General features: G+C 37.6%; 1 protein-coding gene across 4 annotated transcripts; it reads right to left on the reverse strand.

Annotated features, from left to right (window-relative positions):
- Positions 1-778: 778 nt before the first annotated feature.
- On the reverse strand, positions 779-19,967 carry LOC128007286 (calcium-binding mitochondrial carrier protein SCaMC-2-B). 4 transcript variants are annotated; one of them, XM_052592799.1, is made up of 11 exons: positions 19,132-19,967; positions 8,152-8,278; positions 7,570-7,657; positions 7,167-7,202; positions 6,612-6,723; positions 5,689-5,847; positions 4,974-5,126; positions 4,584-4,691; positions 4,126-4,293; positions 3,633-3,783; positions 779-3,472 (listed from the first exon to the last, which is right to left on the reverse strand). In XM_052592799.1, exons 1-11 carry the CDS (start codon positions 19,465-19,467, stop codon positions 3,288-3,290), a joined length of 1,623 nt encoding a protein of 540 aa, XP_052448759.1. In that variant the 5' UTR covers positions 19,468-19,967; the 3' UTR covers positions 779-3,287. The 4 variants fall into 4 exon arrangements, with proteins under 4 accessions (XP_052448759.1, XP_052448756.1, XP_052448757.1 ...); XM_052592796.1 differs by lacking the exon at positions 7,167-7,202 and having other exon boundaries at positions 19,132-19,966; XM_052592797.1 differs by lacking the exons at positions 7,167-7,202; positions 19,132-19,967 and adding an exon at positions 11,210-11,734.
- Positions 19,968-20,621: the final 654 nt, after the last annotated feature.

Raw genomic sequence — 20,621 nt, forward strand, 5'->3', positions numbered from 1 at the left:
GTATTTACTCCATGTCTGCTGATGAATGACTTCCTCAGAAAGCTAACCGCTGTCATGTGATTAGTCTGCTGAGCTGCTCTCCTTCCCCTTTTACTGTGAGGAATCACTTTACATCAGGGATCATCAGTTCAATCAAAAACTTATTTTGACCCATTAAATATGACTGCTACTACTTTATATTAATCAGGGATTAACAGCTACCACCATTATTAAAAAAAATGTAGTTCTATTCGATAAACTGAAGAGTGTATGATGCAGAGATTTGAATGAACTCTTTAAATATTTTTCAACTTATTTTTTTAAATGGACCATTTACTTACTAAAATGCAACAAGTAACCTAATCAAAAAACCCATGAAAACAAGGTTTTACGGTTTAAATGTGACAAGCCTATGGATCCAACTGTGATAATTTATAATTGTTATAAATTAAGTGCATTTATCAATGTATCCAATTGTTTAATAAATTATTACTATATAAAAAATAAACTTTACTCTCATTTGAAAGGAAAAAATAGCTTTGTGTTTTTCTTTGTGTGTGTATAATGTATATATAGATTTTTTTTAGTCATAAATACCAATTATTTGAACATGTAATCAGTAGTTTCTTTTAAATAAACACTTTCTTGAAGGGAAAACAAAATAATTAGTTGACATTTTTAATAGACACATGAAAAAAAAAATGTTAGACTGACCAAAACATTATTTGAATAGTTAAATATTTGTGACCTGGGATAGTAAAAAAAACAAAAAAAAAAAACTAGAGACCCAACTTCCATGAACATAATGAAGAATAACTTTATTTAACAGTTATTTTACAAACATAAATATTTTCGCTTTACATTCAATTTCTGCATTTAAGAAGACATCGTTTGTTATTTCCATTTTTGTCCAGTAAACATGGATTTGCATTGATTTGCACATCTCTGCATCAATTAAACTTCACAGATGTGTCATCACATCTAGATATGTTTTGCAGTACAAATATCTGGATATTTGATTAGCGTGTATGTTTATGATACTCGGGGGACCCCAGCAACAGTACATATTGATATACATGTAGTGAACGTGGTGCATTTACACTCACTAACTTCCAGCTGAACCGTAAGGCAATAGATTGCAGGCAGTCTCAAAGGACGGCATTCCTCGATTGTGCTGAACGCCACAAACACATACAAATCTAAAGCCTTTAGTCTCAGGACAACCACACAAATGGGTCGAGCTCACAAGTCCAGAGGAGTCCAAAGATTTCTCCTGTGAGAAACTGAAAAAAGGTGCAAAATGCAAAACAAACAAAACACAAGCTGCATCCATTATGAGGCAGGCAATACAGTTTTTAAAGCCCTGTAATGTCTCTGCAGTGCAATTTGTGCATTTTCAGACGAGACACACATACATGCATTACAAAGACTGAACTGATTCAAAGGGAATCGGGCCACAGCGGACTTCCATTCAACCACCATTAGGACACAGAAGGGTGTTTGCTGTTTTTCACTGACCCAAGTCATTTATTTTCTGCTTAAGAGGCTTGAGAAAGGCAAACTGATCCTAAGCTTTCACAAACTCTGCATACAACTTAGAAACCTATCTCAATAGAGAAGAGTCTCAGGAGTATCTGAGACCTGAGAATCAAATCACTAGAGAAAGATTTCAGTCTGACACTAACGCCATCTCCTTACGCTTCCCCAAGTAGTCGAAAAGCAGCATTATTTTATTCATAAATAAGGCAACTATATTAACACTATGGTCTTGTAGAATTACAAAGGGCGACAAGCCATTGAACTGGTGGGTTTTTGCACTTAACATGCAATAGCTGTAAGTGCAACTTATTTTTTTCCTTGTCAGTCAAAATGCACATCAGGGTGCTAATCCTGAAATATTTCATATGCAAATAAACAAGATACTTGCCTACTGCTGCAGAGTCGAGTCAACTACATTAGATTTTTTTCAAAAGAGATCCTAACCTAAACTTTAGTGTTTCCTTTACAAAAACGGTCCCCCAACCTAATACGAACATTAAACACAAATGCTGAAAAATAATATCTACTTAAAATCACAGCCACTACAATTACTGAATACTATCATTCCATTGGAAACCCTCCTAAAATTCAAGTCTGGTTTAATTTTATTAAAATAAAGTGCTTAAATATGTTCCTCGACTAGAGAGAGTTTAAATCAGAGTGTTATAGTCATGTATGAAATCCTTGCAAACTAATACTGGTAAGAAACTGTATTTACACTACAGTCATGCAGATCATTCATGAATGAATGAACAAGAATTGTTTGAATGTAAAAACAAATCCATTTGTAGCATTGCCTTCAACTTCAGAGCGGACGGACAATGTCTGTTTAGACACAGAACTCTACCCGCTACATTTCAGCTGGTGCTGAATTCTCACACCCAGGTCATTTCACACTTGATCCACATCTGGATTTCCTCTCCAACTGACCCCAGAGTTTTAAAACACTTTCTTTCTTTGTTTTATAACGCTGGATTAGCTGCCAGTCATCATGGGGAGTGAGTGCACATATATAGCGTGCTCAAATTTTTAATAGTAACCATAAATCAAAAATAAATAATAAAACAACATAAAAAAAAAAATCCTCAACATATCACTTGGACCATTTGATGTGTAAGACATATTTCAAATATTTCCCTTGTTATACTATACTTTTCAAGATGCGAAAACTGGCACGCCAATTAATGTAATAGCATGAGGGAGTAAAGTAAATGAGTAAAATTATTTGAATGAAATGCAAGTTTGTGGGCGTCTGAACACTGCCATCCAGTGGAACGATGATTCAGTCATCTGAAGAGATCACACCAGGATTTTTAGCATGGTCTTTACCAAAGCCTTTAGTGAATTCAATTCCAGTTGTGCACTTTAAATGATAAATCAGTGGATGCTGTGTCCTTTCCATAAAGCAGTTGATCAAAATGTCTTTCACATTCTTGGTCCCTACTATAATATAGCAAACACAGGAGTGGAATAAGCGAGTGTCTAGATCCAATACTGATGCCATTTTGAGATGCTCACATTTTACTTACAGCTAGGATTGCATTTTATGCCGAGGTATTGATCTGAAAGTTTTTCTATGCACGTGGTCTCATATATTCCAGGTACTCTTCCATTCACCAAATAAAGTCAAACCTCTTTGACGCATAGCTCTTGCTCCAGTTCTCCGAGTGCAAAACTGCTCTCTTGGACGATGTCTTTCAGTAGTTCAAAAGAAAAGTTGCGAGGAAATACAAAAGCCTTTTAGGATCTTAACAGTCTTCGGGTTCCCCTCACCGGGACTGAACGCCAAGAGTGATCTTTAGGTTCTCATACACCACGTAGCTGATGCTAACAGCAGGAATGACCTTCATGAAGTTGGGCGCCAAGCCTCTATAGAGTCCAATAGCGCCCTCTGTCCTCACGATGTGTCTGAAGAGACCAGTCATGGTCATCTGAGGACTGCCTTCCTGAGAAGCTGCAAACCGATGGAGAGCAAGAACAAAGAGCAAAAAGTCAATTGGACTGTGATAGAGAAACAATAATAGTTCACTAAAACCATGAATAGTGAATCAAACCATATGCTATTCAACAGAATTAGACATTCAAATTCAAATTCAAAGACTTTAAAGACTTACCCTGAGCCTGCATCCGTGTCCTCACTAAGGCTAAAGGGTAGCTTGCTAACTGTCCACAGGTACTAGACATTGTTCCACAGGCTAGCAGCACAAACACACCTGGATCAGCACTGTCTGTAGCAAACCTCTGGAGCCACCAGTTTTTTAATGTCTACACATGAAAATAAGAGAGACATGAGTTACATTATAGTACCTATAAAATAATATAACTATTAATCATAAAATATTCAAGATGTAGAAAACTGAAATAAAAGCAAGCAGCAGAGTTGTTTTAGAATTATTTATAGACCATTATAGTACTTTGTTAATTATTATTAGTTTTTATTTCTATTCTGCTTTAACTCATTTTTATTTCTCTTTCTGTTTAAGTAATTATAGTACTAACTAAATACATTTTTAGCTTAACTTAAAATACTTTATTCCAGTTAGTCGCCACAGATGTAGCCTGACAAATATATAGTCCTATTGTTTTCCTTTTGTAAAGCAAACTTACCTCATAAACAGCCAGGTCTATTCCTGCATAAGGGATGATTCCCAGCATGTTGGGAATATAACCTTTATAGAAGGCTCTCAGTCCCTCCTTCTTAAATATATGTTTAGCACAGTGCGTGATCCCAGAGTACTGACCCGTCCTTCCCAGGGCAAGACGAGTTTTTATAACCTTAAACACACAAAAGCTTTGTTTAAGCTCCAAGAGATCTTTCTTTGGTGTAGAAAGCCAATATTAGCTTGATTACATTTCAGTTCGGGATAGCAGCTAGTAATTAAAAAAACAATGGGAAACATCACTTTTAAAAATTGCACATTACAGAACATGATTCAGAGAGTGCATGGGAGGTCTAATCATGGCTTATGATTGATGATTATTATTGCAATGACAGAAACAGAAAGCTTTTGTTTTCTCTAAGCAGTACTCAAACGATATTTTGAAATGCTGGTTTATGTTCTCACCTCCATGGGGTAGATGCTGCTCTGAGCTATAGCTCCTGCTAGAGACCCAGCCACCAGTCTCTCCAGGATCCCCAGCGTCTCCTGATTACTGCCAATCAGCCGCTTAATCTGAAGCAAAGGGCCAATGAGCTTTAGAGGTCACAGATAAAACAGCAAAGAGAAAAAGGTGGGGTTTCCCCCCTCCCTGCAAAGGTTAAACCACACAATGTTCACTAAAAAAAAGTTTATTTGATCACAAAAAAAAAAGAACAACAAAGAAGCAAAAACACAACTTTTATTTAAACATTGTGGGTAAATGTATTAACATTGTATCATTTTAAATATCCAGGATTTCATAAGTTATCCAGTTTTGTTACAGCTGTCCAATAACTGTTATATATGTATATCTACCTGCTCATACGCCATGAACTTGATAGCAGTCTCGGGTGCAATCTTCAAAACGTTGATACCGTTCCCTCGCCACAGCGACCGAAGTCCACCCTCACGGATCATGTGTGTGAATCCTCCGGCGAAACCCATGTTGTTTCTGTGTGATGCATGAACCTGCCAACACCATTCCAGTGGTAAAACATCTCAGTTTGCCAGTAAATAGTTTCATTTAAGCATTTTAACGTAAGTTTACTCCAGGTACAGTAAGCTTTAAGGTTCTTATGAAACAAATGCTATGACTGGGACACAATAAAAGGACAGTAAAGGCATCTAGAATGTTATTAAAAATACTCTAACCATAATCAATGCTATTCTTTTTAACTTTCTATTCAGATTAGAATACTTTTTTTTTGTTGATAATAATAAGAAATGTTACTTGAGCACCAAATCAGTATACTAAAATGATTTCGGAAGGATCATGTGACCGCTATGGCTGTGAAAAATTCAGCTTTGCTATCACGGGAATTAAATACATCTTTTAAAAAAAAGTTATTTTAAATTGTAATATTTCACAGTTAAAATAATATCACACATAATATCTACATAAACATAAATGTATAAAATATATCCAAATTGATATATGTAAACCCTAACATAATATAAAAATGTATGTTTTCCAAACTTAAATAAGTATTATTCATGAGTTCTCTACAGGTGGTGTCGGTGGGTCTCATACCTGCATGAGGACCTTGAGGCGGTCCAGGGGTGCGGTGCAGGTACGGGACACAACACCTGCTCCCCCTCCTGCTACCAGGTGTCGCCACCACATCCCCGTTTTCTTTTCCTCTGCCGTAAACTCATCAGGGACCATCAAACTTTCCCCAACATCAAATATCTGCACAGAGGAAATGACATCATGCGGATTGAGATTACATGCACAAGTGAACATAACGAATGGACAATCAACTCGTAAGATGATCCATCATTAGTGCTAGAAAAATTATTCTTGCGTTGATATTACATAAAAAGTGCATATGAAAAGATGAGAGGTAAATATTTTTATTTATACATTTTGCTCAGTCATTTTTATATCATCCAGCTTAAATATGATACTCGATTGATTTTCACTGGTTCTGGGTAGCTATATAATTTTTTTTTTGATCATCTAAAAATGAATTATGATTATAATAACATCATGAAAGAAATACCTGCCTTTCATTTTTTTCAACCAAATTACCCTTCTGTAATATGTGTAAATAATTATTAAGTTATCTGTTCACCTCTGTACAATTGTAATCCATGAGGTGGACACATCTACCTCTCCCGGGTCAAAAAGGGCAAGTCAGTGACGTCAGAACACTGTTGATCTGTTTAACAGGATCAGACTGGATCACAATGACCCCATTTGTCCCATTCAGGAGTATTTCAAGTGTGAGGAAACAAATGAGCAGGGCTTAGTAGGACTGGATGACTAAAGTGGCAGAACATCACCGGTGTGTGCTCAATGTGCTCAATGTCAGTGATGCATGTGTAGGCAATTTAAACAGATAAAGAGACTATAAAAAACACCATAACCTCCTAAAAGGAGAGACAGCTGGTGCTCAAACAAAGCTGGAAACTTTGTAATGCATGTGGCAGGATGGTGTGGTTTTCTTTTACCGTCGAGTGTTTCCAGTGGAGGATGATTTCAGGAATGTTGTCAGCAGGATGAAGCAGGTGGTAATCTCTCCATTCGTTCCAGTCAATCGTCATTGTACCGTTTTTATCCATACTGTTAAAATAAAAAGACAAAAAGAGAGCAAAATATGTCAGGAACTTCTTTGGCTCTGGGTAGCAGCCTCTTTTTCGTGGTTGTTTTTTTATGTAAGCAGCACCTATATAAGAAACTGTTATTAATGATGTACAGTCAAGCAGCTAGAAAGTAATAATTATTCTCAAGCGAAACTGTCTCTGGTTTCAGCGTATCAGATCATTTCTGACCTTCACATTTCAGAATTCTCCTTTATTAATTTTAAGAAAACTTTCTTCGGTGAAATAAAATATATGCATCATTAGCTAGCTTAATATTTCCAAAACATCATCAACATCAGACAAAATATCTTCTGAGAAAAAATATTACCTCAAAACTGCTAAATGAAAACAGCACAGATGAAACAGCAGATGAAATGAAAATACAGAGCAAAGCAAACATGCAGGGAGAAGACCACTACTTACTACTTTATAGGGGCACATATTTGACCCCTCCTTATTCTGATAAGATGAGCAGAGAGAGAGAGTGGGGGTGGGATCACAAGAAGGAGAGATTGATAAAGAAACAGAAAGAGACAGCGTACGACCAAACCCACATACAAACAGACAGAAAATTAAAAATTTGTTTATTGTATGTGCTGCAATTCATTTGAACATGGGATTCAGATTTCTTTAAGGAGATCGAAAATGAGCTCGAAAAAACTCTTTGGTATTGACTGGTCAAAGAAACACGCAGAAAAATAAGACCCAGGAGACGTGTTGTTATGAGGTCAGGGTTTCCAGTCAGCTCAACACTATACAGATCAGTCAGGTCTAGGCTAAAGAGAATGGAGTGGGGTGGATATATACAATCAATAAAACAACCTACCTCTTGAGGATCTTTTCAGCCTGTTCCTCAGATATATGAACCCCAAGGTCTCTTAGAGACTGCATGATCTCCTGTGAATCTATGTGACCTGCAGATTTAGAAGGAAACATGATTTTAACATCTAAACCAGCGGTTCTCAACCAGAGAGCCTCAGCAAGCGTCCAAGGTGGCCTTGATATGACTGAGTGATTTAAAAGAAGACAAAATAAGCATTAAAATAAGATACAATAAGTATCTAAACAAGACACAACAACAACAAAAATCTAAATGCTAAAACTGGAAAAGTCATGCAAATTAAAATATTTTATATATATATATATATATATATATATATATATATATATATATATATATATATATATTTTAGTAAATCAGGAACTACTGGACAAGTCACATTGGGTGGCCTTATAGTTAAAAAGGTTGGGAAGCTCAGATCTAAACACATGAGAACACTGCTTATGCAATCTTCTGTTTGCAAAATTCCTGATGCGGCATGATACATGCATGTCTTTCTGTGAATTGGATTGTTTTGCAATTCAAGACAACACCCATAATAATTCACCAAAACCCAATCATTCTTACCATCGTTCTTTTTGTCAAGGCTCTTGAAGACCAGCCTCAGTTTCTTCTCATGGTCCCTCAGGTAGTGCACAAACTCCTCAAAGTCCAACTGACCATCCAAGTCTTTGTCTCCAGCCTTGACGATTTTCTGAAACGCATACATGCAGGAATCAACGTCAAAACCTCAAGACAGAATCAAGCCAGGTCATTCTTGGGGTCAGTGAGCTGCTGCTGTTGAGCTAATGGGTCACTAGGGACAGACATATGGCCTTTGTTTGCTGAGGAGAGTATTGAAAGGACCGTGCTGAACATCCTCATGAGCATCAGCTTTATATGAGCTTTAGGGAACAAGCTGTCTGAACCATTGAGCAGTATATAATTGAAGGCAATGGAAAGGGATGGAGAAGATGAATGAATCATTAACCTGAAGTATTTTAGAAGGACAAAAACAAAGTGAACGTGTTTTACATTTGATAGCAAATTGGACCCATAGAGTGATTCCTGGCTGATGTTGCTTTGACAGTTATATTAAACCAATATAATTCATAAATAAAGTTATTTTTTATGGCCTCTGTGCTCATTAAATCTTCCACCAAGAAGCCATGTTAACAAAAAGCATTTTAAATTAAAAAAAAAAAAAAGTTTCATTTATTAAGTATTTTCATATAGAAATATAGGAAAAAATATTATCGATTGATTTATACTGATAATATAATGAATCCATTCACTAACAATCATTCAACAGAAATAGCTTTGATTAAATGTAAGCCGAAGTCATTCAGAATCAGAAGTCAATTCTTCAGTGTTGAGCAACATGCCTGATAGAAAGTTGTGCATCATTTCAAAATGTCAAGATCACAAGCTTCCAGCCAAGTCTCAAATGGCCCTGCAAGTGTAAAACAGGTTAAGAGAGCCCTTGTCTTCTCACTGAATCTGGATTAGGGATGCAACGATACCATTTTTTCAGAACCGAGCCAATCTGATACCTAATTCAGCAGCAAAAGATACTCTAGAATCTAGAAAAATCAATAATCAATTAAGTGAATAAATCTTGAATCCGCTAAAATGTTACACATTGCTATATAAATAAATAAATTCAAGGCCCTGGAAAGTTTTTGAAATTAAACACACATTGATGCAGGTCCTTGAAAGTGCTTGAAGTTTTCTGGAGAAAAATGTATATTATTCCTTCTGGTCCGCTAATCTGTTATTTCGCCACCAATTCATGGCCTATGCATAGAAGCTTGCATTAGTTGCAAATTTACATTAGCTATGCACATTTACGGGTAATGTTAAGTGTTTTTTGTGTGAGGTACTTCGTGTTGTACATTGCCGTGACTTTAGAGTGACCATATCTCCTCTTTTTCTGGACATGTCCTCTTTCTGGACCCATAAAAATGCATCTGGTCGGGATTTCTGAATCGCCCAAAATGTCGGGAATTCGGCTTTTACTTTCTAGTCGTCAGTGCGTTTTTCTATTAGAGCGCTGCGATGGACTGTTTCCTTAATCCCGCTCCCACTGAATTTCTGACCATTATTGCCCACTCCCGTGATTTTGGTGTCCAATCCTGCCCGGAATGCAGTGTTACAAATAATAAACAACATATTGGAGATTAGAATAAAAGCGGATTTGCCTCATTTTAAATAAAGACTGAAATGAAAAATGTACTTAAGCCAGAATTAAAATTTCACCATGGTAAAATAATTGAGTGTCAAAACTAACCCTCCATTACTTTGTGCCCTGCGTTCCCCTATATTATTGTCCCACTTCTCTAGTAAATTTCGTCTGTGTGTGAAGACAGTATAGCACAAATCCGTGAATGAATGTTCCAAAGTCAGATAAACATCAACGGAATAAAGTTGAATGGAATGGAATTTAATTAAAGTTGAATAAACTTCAACTTTATTGTTCAGTGTACTAATGTCAGACTCATTTTGGATAGTAAAATTTATTGTTTAATTTTTAGATGCCCTGCCTCCATTAAATATCTTTGTCACGTCATTTTAAGTGTTTGATCAACACATTTGAGTGATCACTGCAAAAAATGTGTATATGTTTATATACTCTGTTTATGTATACAGTATACTGTATTCTATATGTAGTACCAGTCAAATGTATGGACACACGAATGGGAAAGTGTCCAAACTTTTGATTGGTACTGTATTATAGAGATAGATACCTGAATCTGATCATTCACAATGTAATGGGATCTAATCCTGTCACTGGCATGTGATCTTCCCCTAACGAGTCTGACCTGGTGTCTGACATGGGGCCTGACCATGATATAATAATCTTTAAAGAGCAGTGAAGACTACAACCCATTAAAGATGTGAAGCAACCGTTTGGGGAAGGAGAGAGAGCAACATTCACATGCGTGGGACATTTCTAACTTGCTGAAGTCAAGAAAAAAAATTCACACCAATGAATTGCTGACTATCTGCTGTTTGTCAGCTCCTTTAAAATAATTACACTCAGAAAACAAAAGGACACAAGCTGTCACTGGAGTGGTATCTTTTCCAATGTGCATTTTATGTACTAAAATTACCTTTAAGGTACCAATAATTCACAGTTTCACAGCAAAAAAAAAAGTGTACCTTTTGACAGTGTACCAGGCAGCCCAGTGACAGCTTTATTACCATTTTTATTAAATTTGTGAATATAATAAAAACACAAACAAATTGGATTTCAGAACTTTTCCCGCTCCTTTTTAACTGCCATACGGACTCCTAATGATTAAATTTGGGTCATTTTTGAGTTCATATCATGTGCAGATATAAAATATCAGAAATTATTTCATTCAATTGGGGATGTTTTCTCAGACACCTAATATCACATGACGTGAAGCCAATTTGACTTAAAAATTAGCATTTCCCTCATTTTCCATATGCAAATGAGGAGATGTGAAATATAACTCATAGCTTGAAAAGATTTAGATCAAGAATCATAATTAGAAATAAAGTGCAGCAGTTTAGTTGTTATCATATTCCTCTCAGAAACCAAAAGGAAAACTATCAATACACAAGCAACTTTAAAGCCTTTCAACAGATATGTTTGATGCAGCAATGCTCTCTGCTATACCTGCTGAAGATCCTTAGGAGGCGCCACCATAACCAGCACTGTAGTTTTCTTTGGGGACACTGCACTCTTTTCTTGACCGTCTGAATCGTCCTGTGTCCCTTGTTCTCTCTGGCCTTCCTTTTTTGCAGCATTTTCTAAGTTTTGTTCCTTAAGTGCATCTGGTTGCCCTGCGGTATCATATTCGCACGCTGTTACTCCCAGAAACCACTGGAAAAGGGTTGCCCAAAGTTCCTTGAGCATCTTTGTGAAGATGCTCCAAGTCTGTTTGTGTACTTGATCAAATCACAACATCCAGCTGTGGGGAGTTTTTTCTTGGTCTTCTCAAGAACTATCAATTTAAATCTACAGCTGTTTAAAGTGCATATAGAGAGAAACTGCTCCGACAGGCCAGGAGGATGAGGACAGATGAGGACACTGCCACACAATTTCCAAAGCTTACTGGCATATCCAACAGCATTTCCACAGTAACCCGGTGACGGAGTCAAAACTTTGAAATTGCAGCGAATGAAAAGTTCCAATTAACCCGCTCTCAAAATCACCTCAAAAACATTGCAAACTTACGGCATCTTTCCAAAACAAATTCACCAATACACTTTTCCAAAACATGTTCTTTGCGGAGTGCACAATCATGCAAAAAGATGCAGAAAAAAACTTCACTCCACACCCATTACACACTGAACAGTAGCTAAAACATGAACAAAGACAACTTAACTGGAAGAAGCTGAAATCCTCAAAACAAACCTATTTCTAGGGTTTCAAGTTTTAAGTGCTAGTATTTCTTGGCCCGTCCTGCAAGCTGCTGCTGGTTGGCTGCATCTATAGCCGGCAAAAAGTGATGCAGTGAAAAAAGCTGCAACCTCACTGCAGCTGTGCCTCAGCCAATAAGAGCACTCCACACTGGCTGCCCCTGTCTGACAATGCACAGGCAGCCAATCAGAGGATAAAATACAGCCATCTTTTGGAGCCTTTTCTAACTCACCCAGCAATGAGGAAAATCTGCTGACTTGTTTTCTCTGACCTCTGGTTTTTTTTATCTACTGTCATCATCAGGACAACCCTCTATGGACACCTTGGCAATTAAATCGCCAATGGCTAGTACATTTTTTAATGTATGATTATATATATATATATATATATATATAAATATAAAGAAATGTTTCAGTTTTAGTGAAATGGCACAGTTTTTTTTAAATAACTGAAAGTTCACTCTTAACATCAATCATTCAAGCATTATAGTATGATCAAGTATTATTTAAAGATAGAACTTTAGGAATTAAAACTTGATTACCATGTTTGAATGCATATTAGTAATTTTAACTTAACTTGGGACTGGTGGTGCTGCTTTTCTGGTCATTCAGTGTTTTTGTAAAAACAAAAATACTGATAAGATAATGAAATGAATTCTGCTAATAAGAACAATATAAAATGCACTAAGGATTAATGAGCTACTGCATTCATGAATATGAATCAGGTTGTGTGTGTTCGCTTGAAATAAAGTAACATTTCTTTATCCACCCCAACCCGGTCCGCGGGTTATGAGACGACCCGCACATCGGGGACATCACGCATGTTACGTTGCTACATAAGCCTTCGTATTGTAATCTTATCAAAGAACCTAATACAATATGAAAATAGATATTTTTTATTTTGTTTTTAATGACCCACCCCAACCCACCCCTCAAATAAAGTGACAATTTCTTTACCCACCCCAACCCGACCCACAGGTAACCCGAGGGGGCTGCAGGTTATGAGACGACCGGCTCTCTCCTGTGAAGCCCATACTGAAGTGACTTAAACTGTAATTCATCGACTGGTCACTAGAGGCCGGCTGCAAAAGGGAGTCAGTGCCATAGATTGCTATGTTAAAATGTCCAACTTTACAGCAAAAAAACATGTTTACAGCCTGGTTCAAAAAATTATTTTGGTCTATATAGCTAATTTTGCTCACATTTATCAGCTTGTTGTGGTTACATTTCATCTTTGCAAATGCATCTGATATAATTTACAACGTCATGCATCATTTGTCTGTTGTATATTGTAAGAAACTCATACTGTAGTTTTTAAAACTTTGGTTAACAAGTAACATCTGAAAGCAAACCAGATAAAGCAAGATACACGATTAAATAGGGGTGTCACGATTCTCCAAATCCTCGATTCGATTGCATTTTCGATTCTAAGGTCACGGTTCGATTCGATTCTCGATTTTTACATTTATTCTCTTTAAAGCACAGATTGTCATTTTTCAAACTAGACTTTTATGTAATATAATATCTGACCTTTGTTTGCAATGTACCACATTACACTGTCAAATTTAAAACTTTTATTAACAACATAATGTAACAATAACTTATATCTTTAGTCAATTGAAAACTTAAAATAAACTGCCATCCAGTTTCTCTTTTGTAAGTGCAGTCACAAAAGATGACATTCAAGTTCATAACAAAACAAACAAAAACAATAAAAAATGACTAAACTAACCTTCAAATATTACGATGTATCTATTTAAAAGATTAAAGATAAATCACTTGTTAAACACTTCTGTCATTCATTTAGATTTATTTATAATATATATATATATTATGTATGTATGTACAGTATGTGTGTGTGTGTGTGTGTGTGTGTGGTGTGTGTGCATCATTACAGTCTGTAAAATATGTGTATCTCTTATTACAAGACTGCAATCACTAGCAATCAGAAGAATTCCAGTTAATCAAGTATCTACAAAAGATCTACTCTATAAACAATGCATTAAATTACATTAAAGACAAAATTAAATTAAACAAGCAAAAGAAATGATTACTCGCATGTATCTGGTCCACTGATGAAGTCATGGGTCAAGTCAAGTGAATTATTAATCATTTTCTATCAGGCGTCGAATACTGACTTTAGGAAAAGGGGAATAACCAATGACATTTGAGATAACAACTAAAACAGCAAGCCCCGCCCCACGACTGACAAAAATAAAATTGTTCGCGCGAGCAGAGGTGAGATGATCAAGCGCGAGGATGTGGGGAATGAGCATGCGCGCACGAGGGCATTTATTGCGCGCAGAGTACATGTCACGCGGGCGCGAGAGTTTGAAATGAGCTCGCGGGCTCCCGTTTCTTCACATCCGATTCAGTTTTCCTCTCGCGGAAGCCATAGCGCGCGCGCCAGCATCAGTTGAATGCTCGGTTATTTTTGTCATTGATTTGCCGTCATACAACATGGGGGCGTGGCCGCATCGACGATTCCATTTTTTAATTCGAAGTTCGAGACTGTGACTTAATTTCGATCGATTTCGATTTAAAATCGAAATCGTGACACCCCTACGATTAAAGTACAAAAAGCTACAATATGTTTTATATAATATTTGAAGGACATAACCCTATGTCTTCTCAACAAATCATGAATTTATTTTTCATCTTTAAAGGTGCAATAGAATGCAAAAAACACTTTTATAAGGTGTTTGAACACAGTTGTGTGGACGCAGTGTGTGAAAAAAAAAACAGCCTATAATGGTAGAAATCCACGCACTCATTGTTTTATAATCCTAAAAAAATCATAATTGGTCTCTCCACATCAGCATGATGCATGCCTTACGTTTTCGACGTTTTCGTCACGTGTCGTTATGGGACCTCTACGGGTTGTGTGTAAAAGCATGCACATATCCTGCGTAATCACTGGTAGTGTGAAAGTGCAAAATCTAGCGACCCGGGAATAATTGCCGGAACACTTTACCCGTGTATTTGCCGGAATCGCAGTGTGAAAGCGGTTATATTTTCTTTTCCAAAAGAGATTCCTGGCTCTCTGTAAGGCTAATGTTGCTAAAGCTACCATTTAGGGCTGCACGTTTTCAAGTTTTTCATTAACCGTTAACCGAGGCCCTTAGCGGTTAATAATCGGTTAACCATAGTGTGCGCCAGGGTTTCCGTTGTCCGGTAATTTCCAGACATTGGCCAAAAAAAAGAAAAAAAAGAAATGTCCGACAAAATTTAATCTCTCCGGTCAAATTGTCCTATTAAAACTACCTAATAAACCCGCCCACTAACACAATCTGTATTTGAGAATAAGCCTAAAATGTATAAAGCAAATATACACCGACCTTTGGCTATGTTATAAAGGAACAGGCTCTAGTAATGGTTATGTAACTTTCCGTGTTTAGGCGAAGGTAACAAGCAGGCTCCGCGGCCGCCTCGCTAAGGCTATGACTATGATCATGTTTGACAGGTACAATATTTGAAAATCGATAATTATTTTTTTAAATTACATTTATATCTGAATTTATGTCAACCTATAGACTTTCAAATATCAAAATGTCATGAATTAATATGTATTTGTGTACAAAATGACATATAAACATATTTTCCTATTATATTTTGCCTGGAAACGCTTCCAACAAGGCGTCAGTTCTATTTCTAGCATGCACGCGTCTAGCCGCGCGTCGAGCCGCGCGTCTCACGCAGGCAGTCGGCAAGCTCTAACCTGTTAACATGGGAGCCGAATTAAAAACAGACACGCCACGCAGCTGAGATGCTTTCGCTCCTGACCGGCCTAATGATGCCCGGGTGTTGGCTGTTGAGATTACAACAACGAGGTTGTACTTGAAGTATATCTAAGCACTGTATTGCAATACTTGCATTTTGCCCCGTCACTCTCAATTTTAAAGTGCTCCAACGCTGTACTTTTTTTTGCCCGCTTCATATTAGAAAAATGACTTCTTCTTGTGGACATTACAAATGTCTGGGAGCGCTCAGGCGGTCTCTAGTGGTGCAAAAATGTATTACAACTAAATTCAATGCACGCCATTGACGTCACTTAACCGAGCAAAATGTTTCACTCGGTTACGCAATTTTTAACGGTTAATCGGTTAACCCGTTAACCATGGACACCCCTACTACCATTGTTTCTGCCTGTTTTTACTAATACTGCCTTCACGTGCTATCAGAATGATCGTCAAAAGGAATGTGTTGTTAAAAATTGCATTTGAAAGCAATGGGAGTTCAGTAACACGGTCACCACCAGTTAAACCGTAACACCAGCGGTATGCCCGCAAGCATGAGCTCTTGAAGCTCTTCTGAGAAGGGAGGCGGGAGCACCAGCTCATTTTCATTTAAAGGGGACATACACATAAACAGTGTGTTACGGCTCTTACCCTAAATTTGGCAATTTCAACAAGCTTTAAAAAATTACCTGTGGGGTATTTTGAGATAAAGCTTCACATACACACTCAGGGACATCAGAGAACAACTTAAAATATTGTATCACTGCATTCTATGGCACCTTTAAACTTCCTCTAATATGTAGAGTATGTTCCTTTAAACGTACACATCATGGGTCCCAAAAAAATAAAAATTACCCAATCATAGTAGTGGTTCGAGCTGTTCTCCAGAGGGGCCCCTGTACACCTAATCTAATTAATATGTGACGATAGAGAGATCCTAAATTATTCACCCAGCCTTCTAAACATGATGAAAGGTCTGGCTGCTTGCTTTTACTGCTCTTAATTTAAAATATAAAACAAATATTACATTTATAAGAAAAAAAGAAAGAAAGAAAAAACACAAGAAGGGAAAGCATTTACATATTTAAACAGAACATAAACCCAATATTTCTCTAAATGGAGAGGATTAGCTACTGATGTTCGAAATTAGCAGGGTTTCTAGCGGACTAATGTAATGAGCCACTGTGGGAATGATTTCTGATGTGGGAGGAATTGGATAGCTATATGTGGCAGGTTTGACATCATTCTGCTTGAATTTAAAGGAAGTTACTGTGAAAATCTGGGAAATGAGCTTCATTCACAGTCTGTAACACAATGAAGTCAATTGGTTAAAGGATTACTGTAAACCAGCATCCAGTGAAGTTAACTGGATGTTTAAGAGCAAATGTCAGAAGAGTTTAACACATTATTGTAAAAAGAAAAAGAAAAAAAAAGACTAAATTAAAGTGAAAAAGTGTCCACATATACTGGGCAACAAGAGCTACTCCATTTAACCTATTAAAGATTCATGTAAAAACTCCTATGATTAAAAACGTTTCTCCAAACACTCATTCATACAATATTATGAAGACCTGAGTCTCTATTTCTGAGTGGTTTTGAACAGAAGTCTCTGAGCAGGTCCTGTACACCAGGCTAGCACTGCATTTGCATTTATCTTCTCATTGCATTTGCAAATCCAATGTGCAAATCAAGCTCAAATCCACAAGAGTGATCCACCCTTGATCATCAAAGTGCCAGTAAGGTATTTTTGCCCTCCATAACTGAAGCAGCAGATGCCATTCATCACGGTGTGAGGTTGTGAATGAAGCAGTAAACTCCTTTGACCTCCTCGAAATTTCACTTGTAATAACACATTTACTGGTCTATTTAGGCAGTGCCAACAAATCTCAGCTAGTCCACTATAGAGGAACTTCAAGTTTTGTTCGAAGTGCTTTTGTTTCCAGTAAAACAAAGGAATTCTTGATGCATAAAAAAAAAGACTGCCATGACCCCAAAAAAAAGTTTTACCTTAAGACGGCGGATAACGGCCCTCCAGGACTGAGATTTTGATGACCCCTGCCTTAAGTAAATCTAGTAAGAAATGTATTTAAAAAAAGAAAAACACACCTGGAGATGAAACTATCAGTAGTGTGGTATGCAGAACATGTCTGTCCTCTTTATAAGACAATGAGTAAACCATCTCTGAAACTTAGTTTCTCAGTTTAATTCTGAAAGCATTAACATTACGTTACCTGTAAAAGAAAAAACCTCTCACCTTCCCCCATCACAGAGATAGATAGAGAGAGAGAGAGAGAGAGAGAGAGAGAGAGAGAGAGAGAGAGAGAGAGAGATGGGGGAGGGAGAACTGCTGGGGTGGTAAATCATAAATGACAGAAGATCTCGTGATTGGCGTTCAGTATCCAAGATCCCATTCCCTGATTTGCAGGATGCTCCTTTTCCAACAATAATTTCAGGCAAATTTTGATAAAACAGTTTTATAACATATACTGCGTTCACTGAAGAACTAAAAGCGAAACATTTCCTTACCTCTTCCCCAAATTTCTCTTTCATTTTAACAGATTACAGTCACTCAAAGCAGGTTCTTTAATTTTTTACCATGCTGTGAATTTCCCAACAACAACTTTTTGTTTATGTTTATTAATTATGTTTTCTGTGTATGTTCTCAAGGGACAATTTCTAGTTAGGCATTTCCTTCTTCTTTGATCAGATGCATTCTAGGCTAGATTCATATCCAGTAAACATGAAAGTGAAAATTATACTGAACTCCGATTAGAAACAACATGCTGTATATGGGTATTCAGTATTGCTTCTACTTCTGGGGCCAGTTGCATTAGCTTAATATAATGTTTTTTCTTTCTGTCTTTTTCTCATATATATATATATATATATATATATTTATTCATACACACACACACACACACACACACACAAGACTGAACTCAAACTCAGTTTGGCTCCTTAAATGTTTATTTTGGGTAGACAGAAATCCACAAACCTGCCCTAAAATAGAAAAAGGTACCCATCATGCAGTGTATGCAATACCAGTGTTCACCCAACAATGGAGTTCTTTTTTGCCATAAGCCTACATCAAACACTGTAAACAACAGTAATCCTTTCTAGGAAAAATAGCAATCCTCTTCACACAGTGGTGAGAAAGGAAAGGTACAGATGTCCTTTGAGTCACTGTGTTAAGCAAATGTCCCTGAAGTCAGCTGGTTTAGTGAGTGACCCCCACACACACAAGAGCTGTGAAAATAAGGAGCCAATAGCCTAGAAGTACATGACTTTTTCCTGGGGTTTAATAAATAGTGATTTCTAAACAAAATGTGTTGCCTTAATTTTTCCCTAAGTCTGTCCTCTCTTTCAGTGTGATCTGACCTGTAACTTAATCATATTATAACTCAATCGTATTGGATAATGTAGAGTTAAAGTAACTCACCATGAGTTCATGTTCAGTGCGATGGACTCCCAACTTTTTCAGCCCGATGGTCAGATCGTTGACACAGATGCCCCCGTCTCTGTTGACATCCAAGATCTGGAAAAGCACCTTGAGCCGATGATGCTCCTGCTCGGGTCCGCCGCACACCGGGCAGTAATGCGGGGCGTCGCAGGACTCATCATGGCGGTGCTCGGAGAGGGATGTTGCGGCGGCCAGCGTGGAGCCCAGAGTCCGGCCACCTCCACCTCCCGGATCCGAGCCCTGATACTCCTCCGGGCGGCAATGGCAGAAAACACCACTGAGCAGCGGAGAGACGAACGATCCCCGCTCATGCATTTCACTGAACACCAGACTAATGGTTGATAAAGCAGTTTAAAGCGAAGTCTGAGTGTATGAGGAGCGTGAGCCAGCCGAGCACGCGATGTGAGCGGACGCCTGTTTTCAGTCAGGATGCGTGTGCATCGAGATAAGCTTCCGAACACGTCTACAGAGTTATCTATTATCTTTAGAGCCTCTTTAATTCAACAATCGGTGTGCTTTGTTTTGAAGTAAGGTTCAAACTGATCGCTCATTCATTCGGAGCTCCGGGTCACAGTGATGAGCTGGAAGGATGTCCCACCGCCACTCCTCCGGGGCTTCTGTATGTCAAAAAAGCGCAGGCGAATCGGTGTATTCCGACAAATACATCGCTCTGAATCTCGTTCCGGATATAAATCCTCGAGTTTGTGAATTTCCAATGGTTATCCGGTTTGAATTGGCGGTATGAATGACAGCTGATGCAACGAGAATGACGGTAGCGCGCGGGCGGAATCTCGTGTTAGACAGGAAATGACTGAAGAGGGCGGGGCTTATGATGTCAGTGATGGACACATGCAGTTACCAATGACTTTAATCCAAGTTGTCTTCTCGTCACGTCCCAATAGTTTCTGGTCTTTTCCACTATAATAATTCACAAATAAATACTAATAATTGTTATTATCGGTAGTAGCATTATAACTTAGCATTATACATTTATGCTTGTATTGTGTGCAAGTTCCAGCTTGTGTAGCCTATGTCAGACAATTAACTGCGGTTAAATTCTACACGTGGACCGTACTATTAAATAAGCCAGTAGATAAATATTGTCATATCGTTAGTGCAATTAAACCTGTTAGTCACTCACAGTCCTGAGTGATCACATTCAAAATTGTACCTAATAGAGACACCTGCTGGGGAAATCATAGAGTGCAGTTTTCTGCTGTTCATTTTTAGGATTCGATGTTATTTAAAAAGCCATTAACCGATTTATACAAAAGCAAATTGTGATATTTCAGGCATCTTGAAAGTTAACTTGAATAATCCCATTGATTGTGAAAAGGCTGCACATGTTGCCTCAGTAGACATGCTGTGTAAAATAGACAGGACAATAATTCAGCGCTGACTCAATGACTTGCACTGAGCTTGTCTGTTCTTGTCTTCAGCAAACTATATACTGTTACTTATGATTAGTC

The sequence above is a fragment of the Carassius gibelio genome, chromosome A5, assembly GCF_023724105.1.
Source record: "Carassius gibelio isolate Cgi1373 ecotype wild population from Czech Republic chromosome A5, carGib1.2-hapl.c, whole genome shotgun sequence".
NCBI classification, from domain to species: domain Eukaryota; kingdom Metazoa; phylum Chordata; class Actinopteri; order Cypriniformes; family Cyprinidae; genus Carassius; species Carassius gibelio.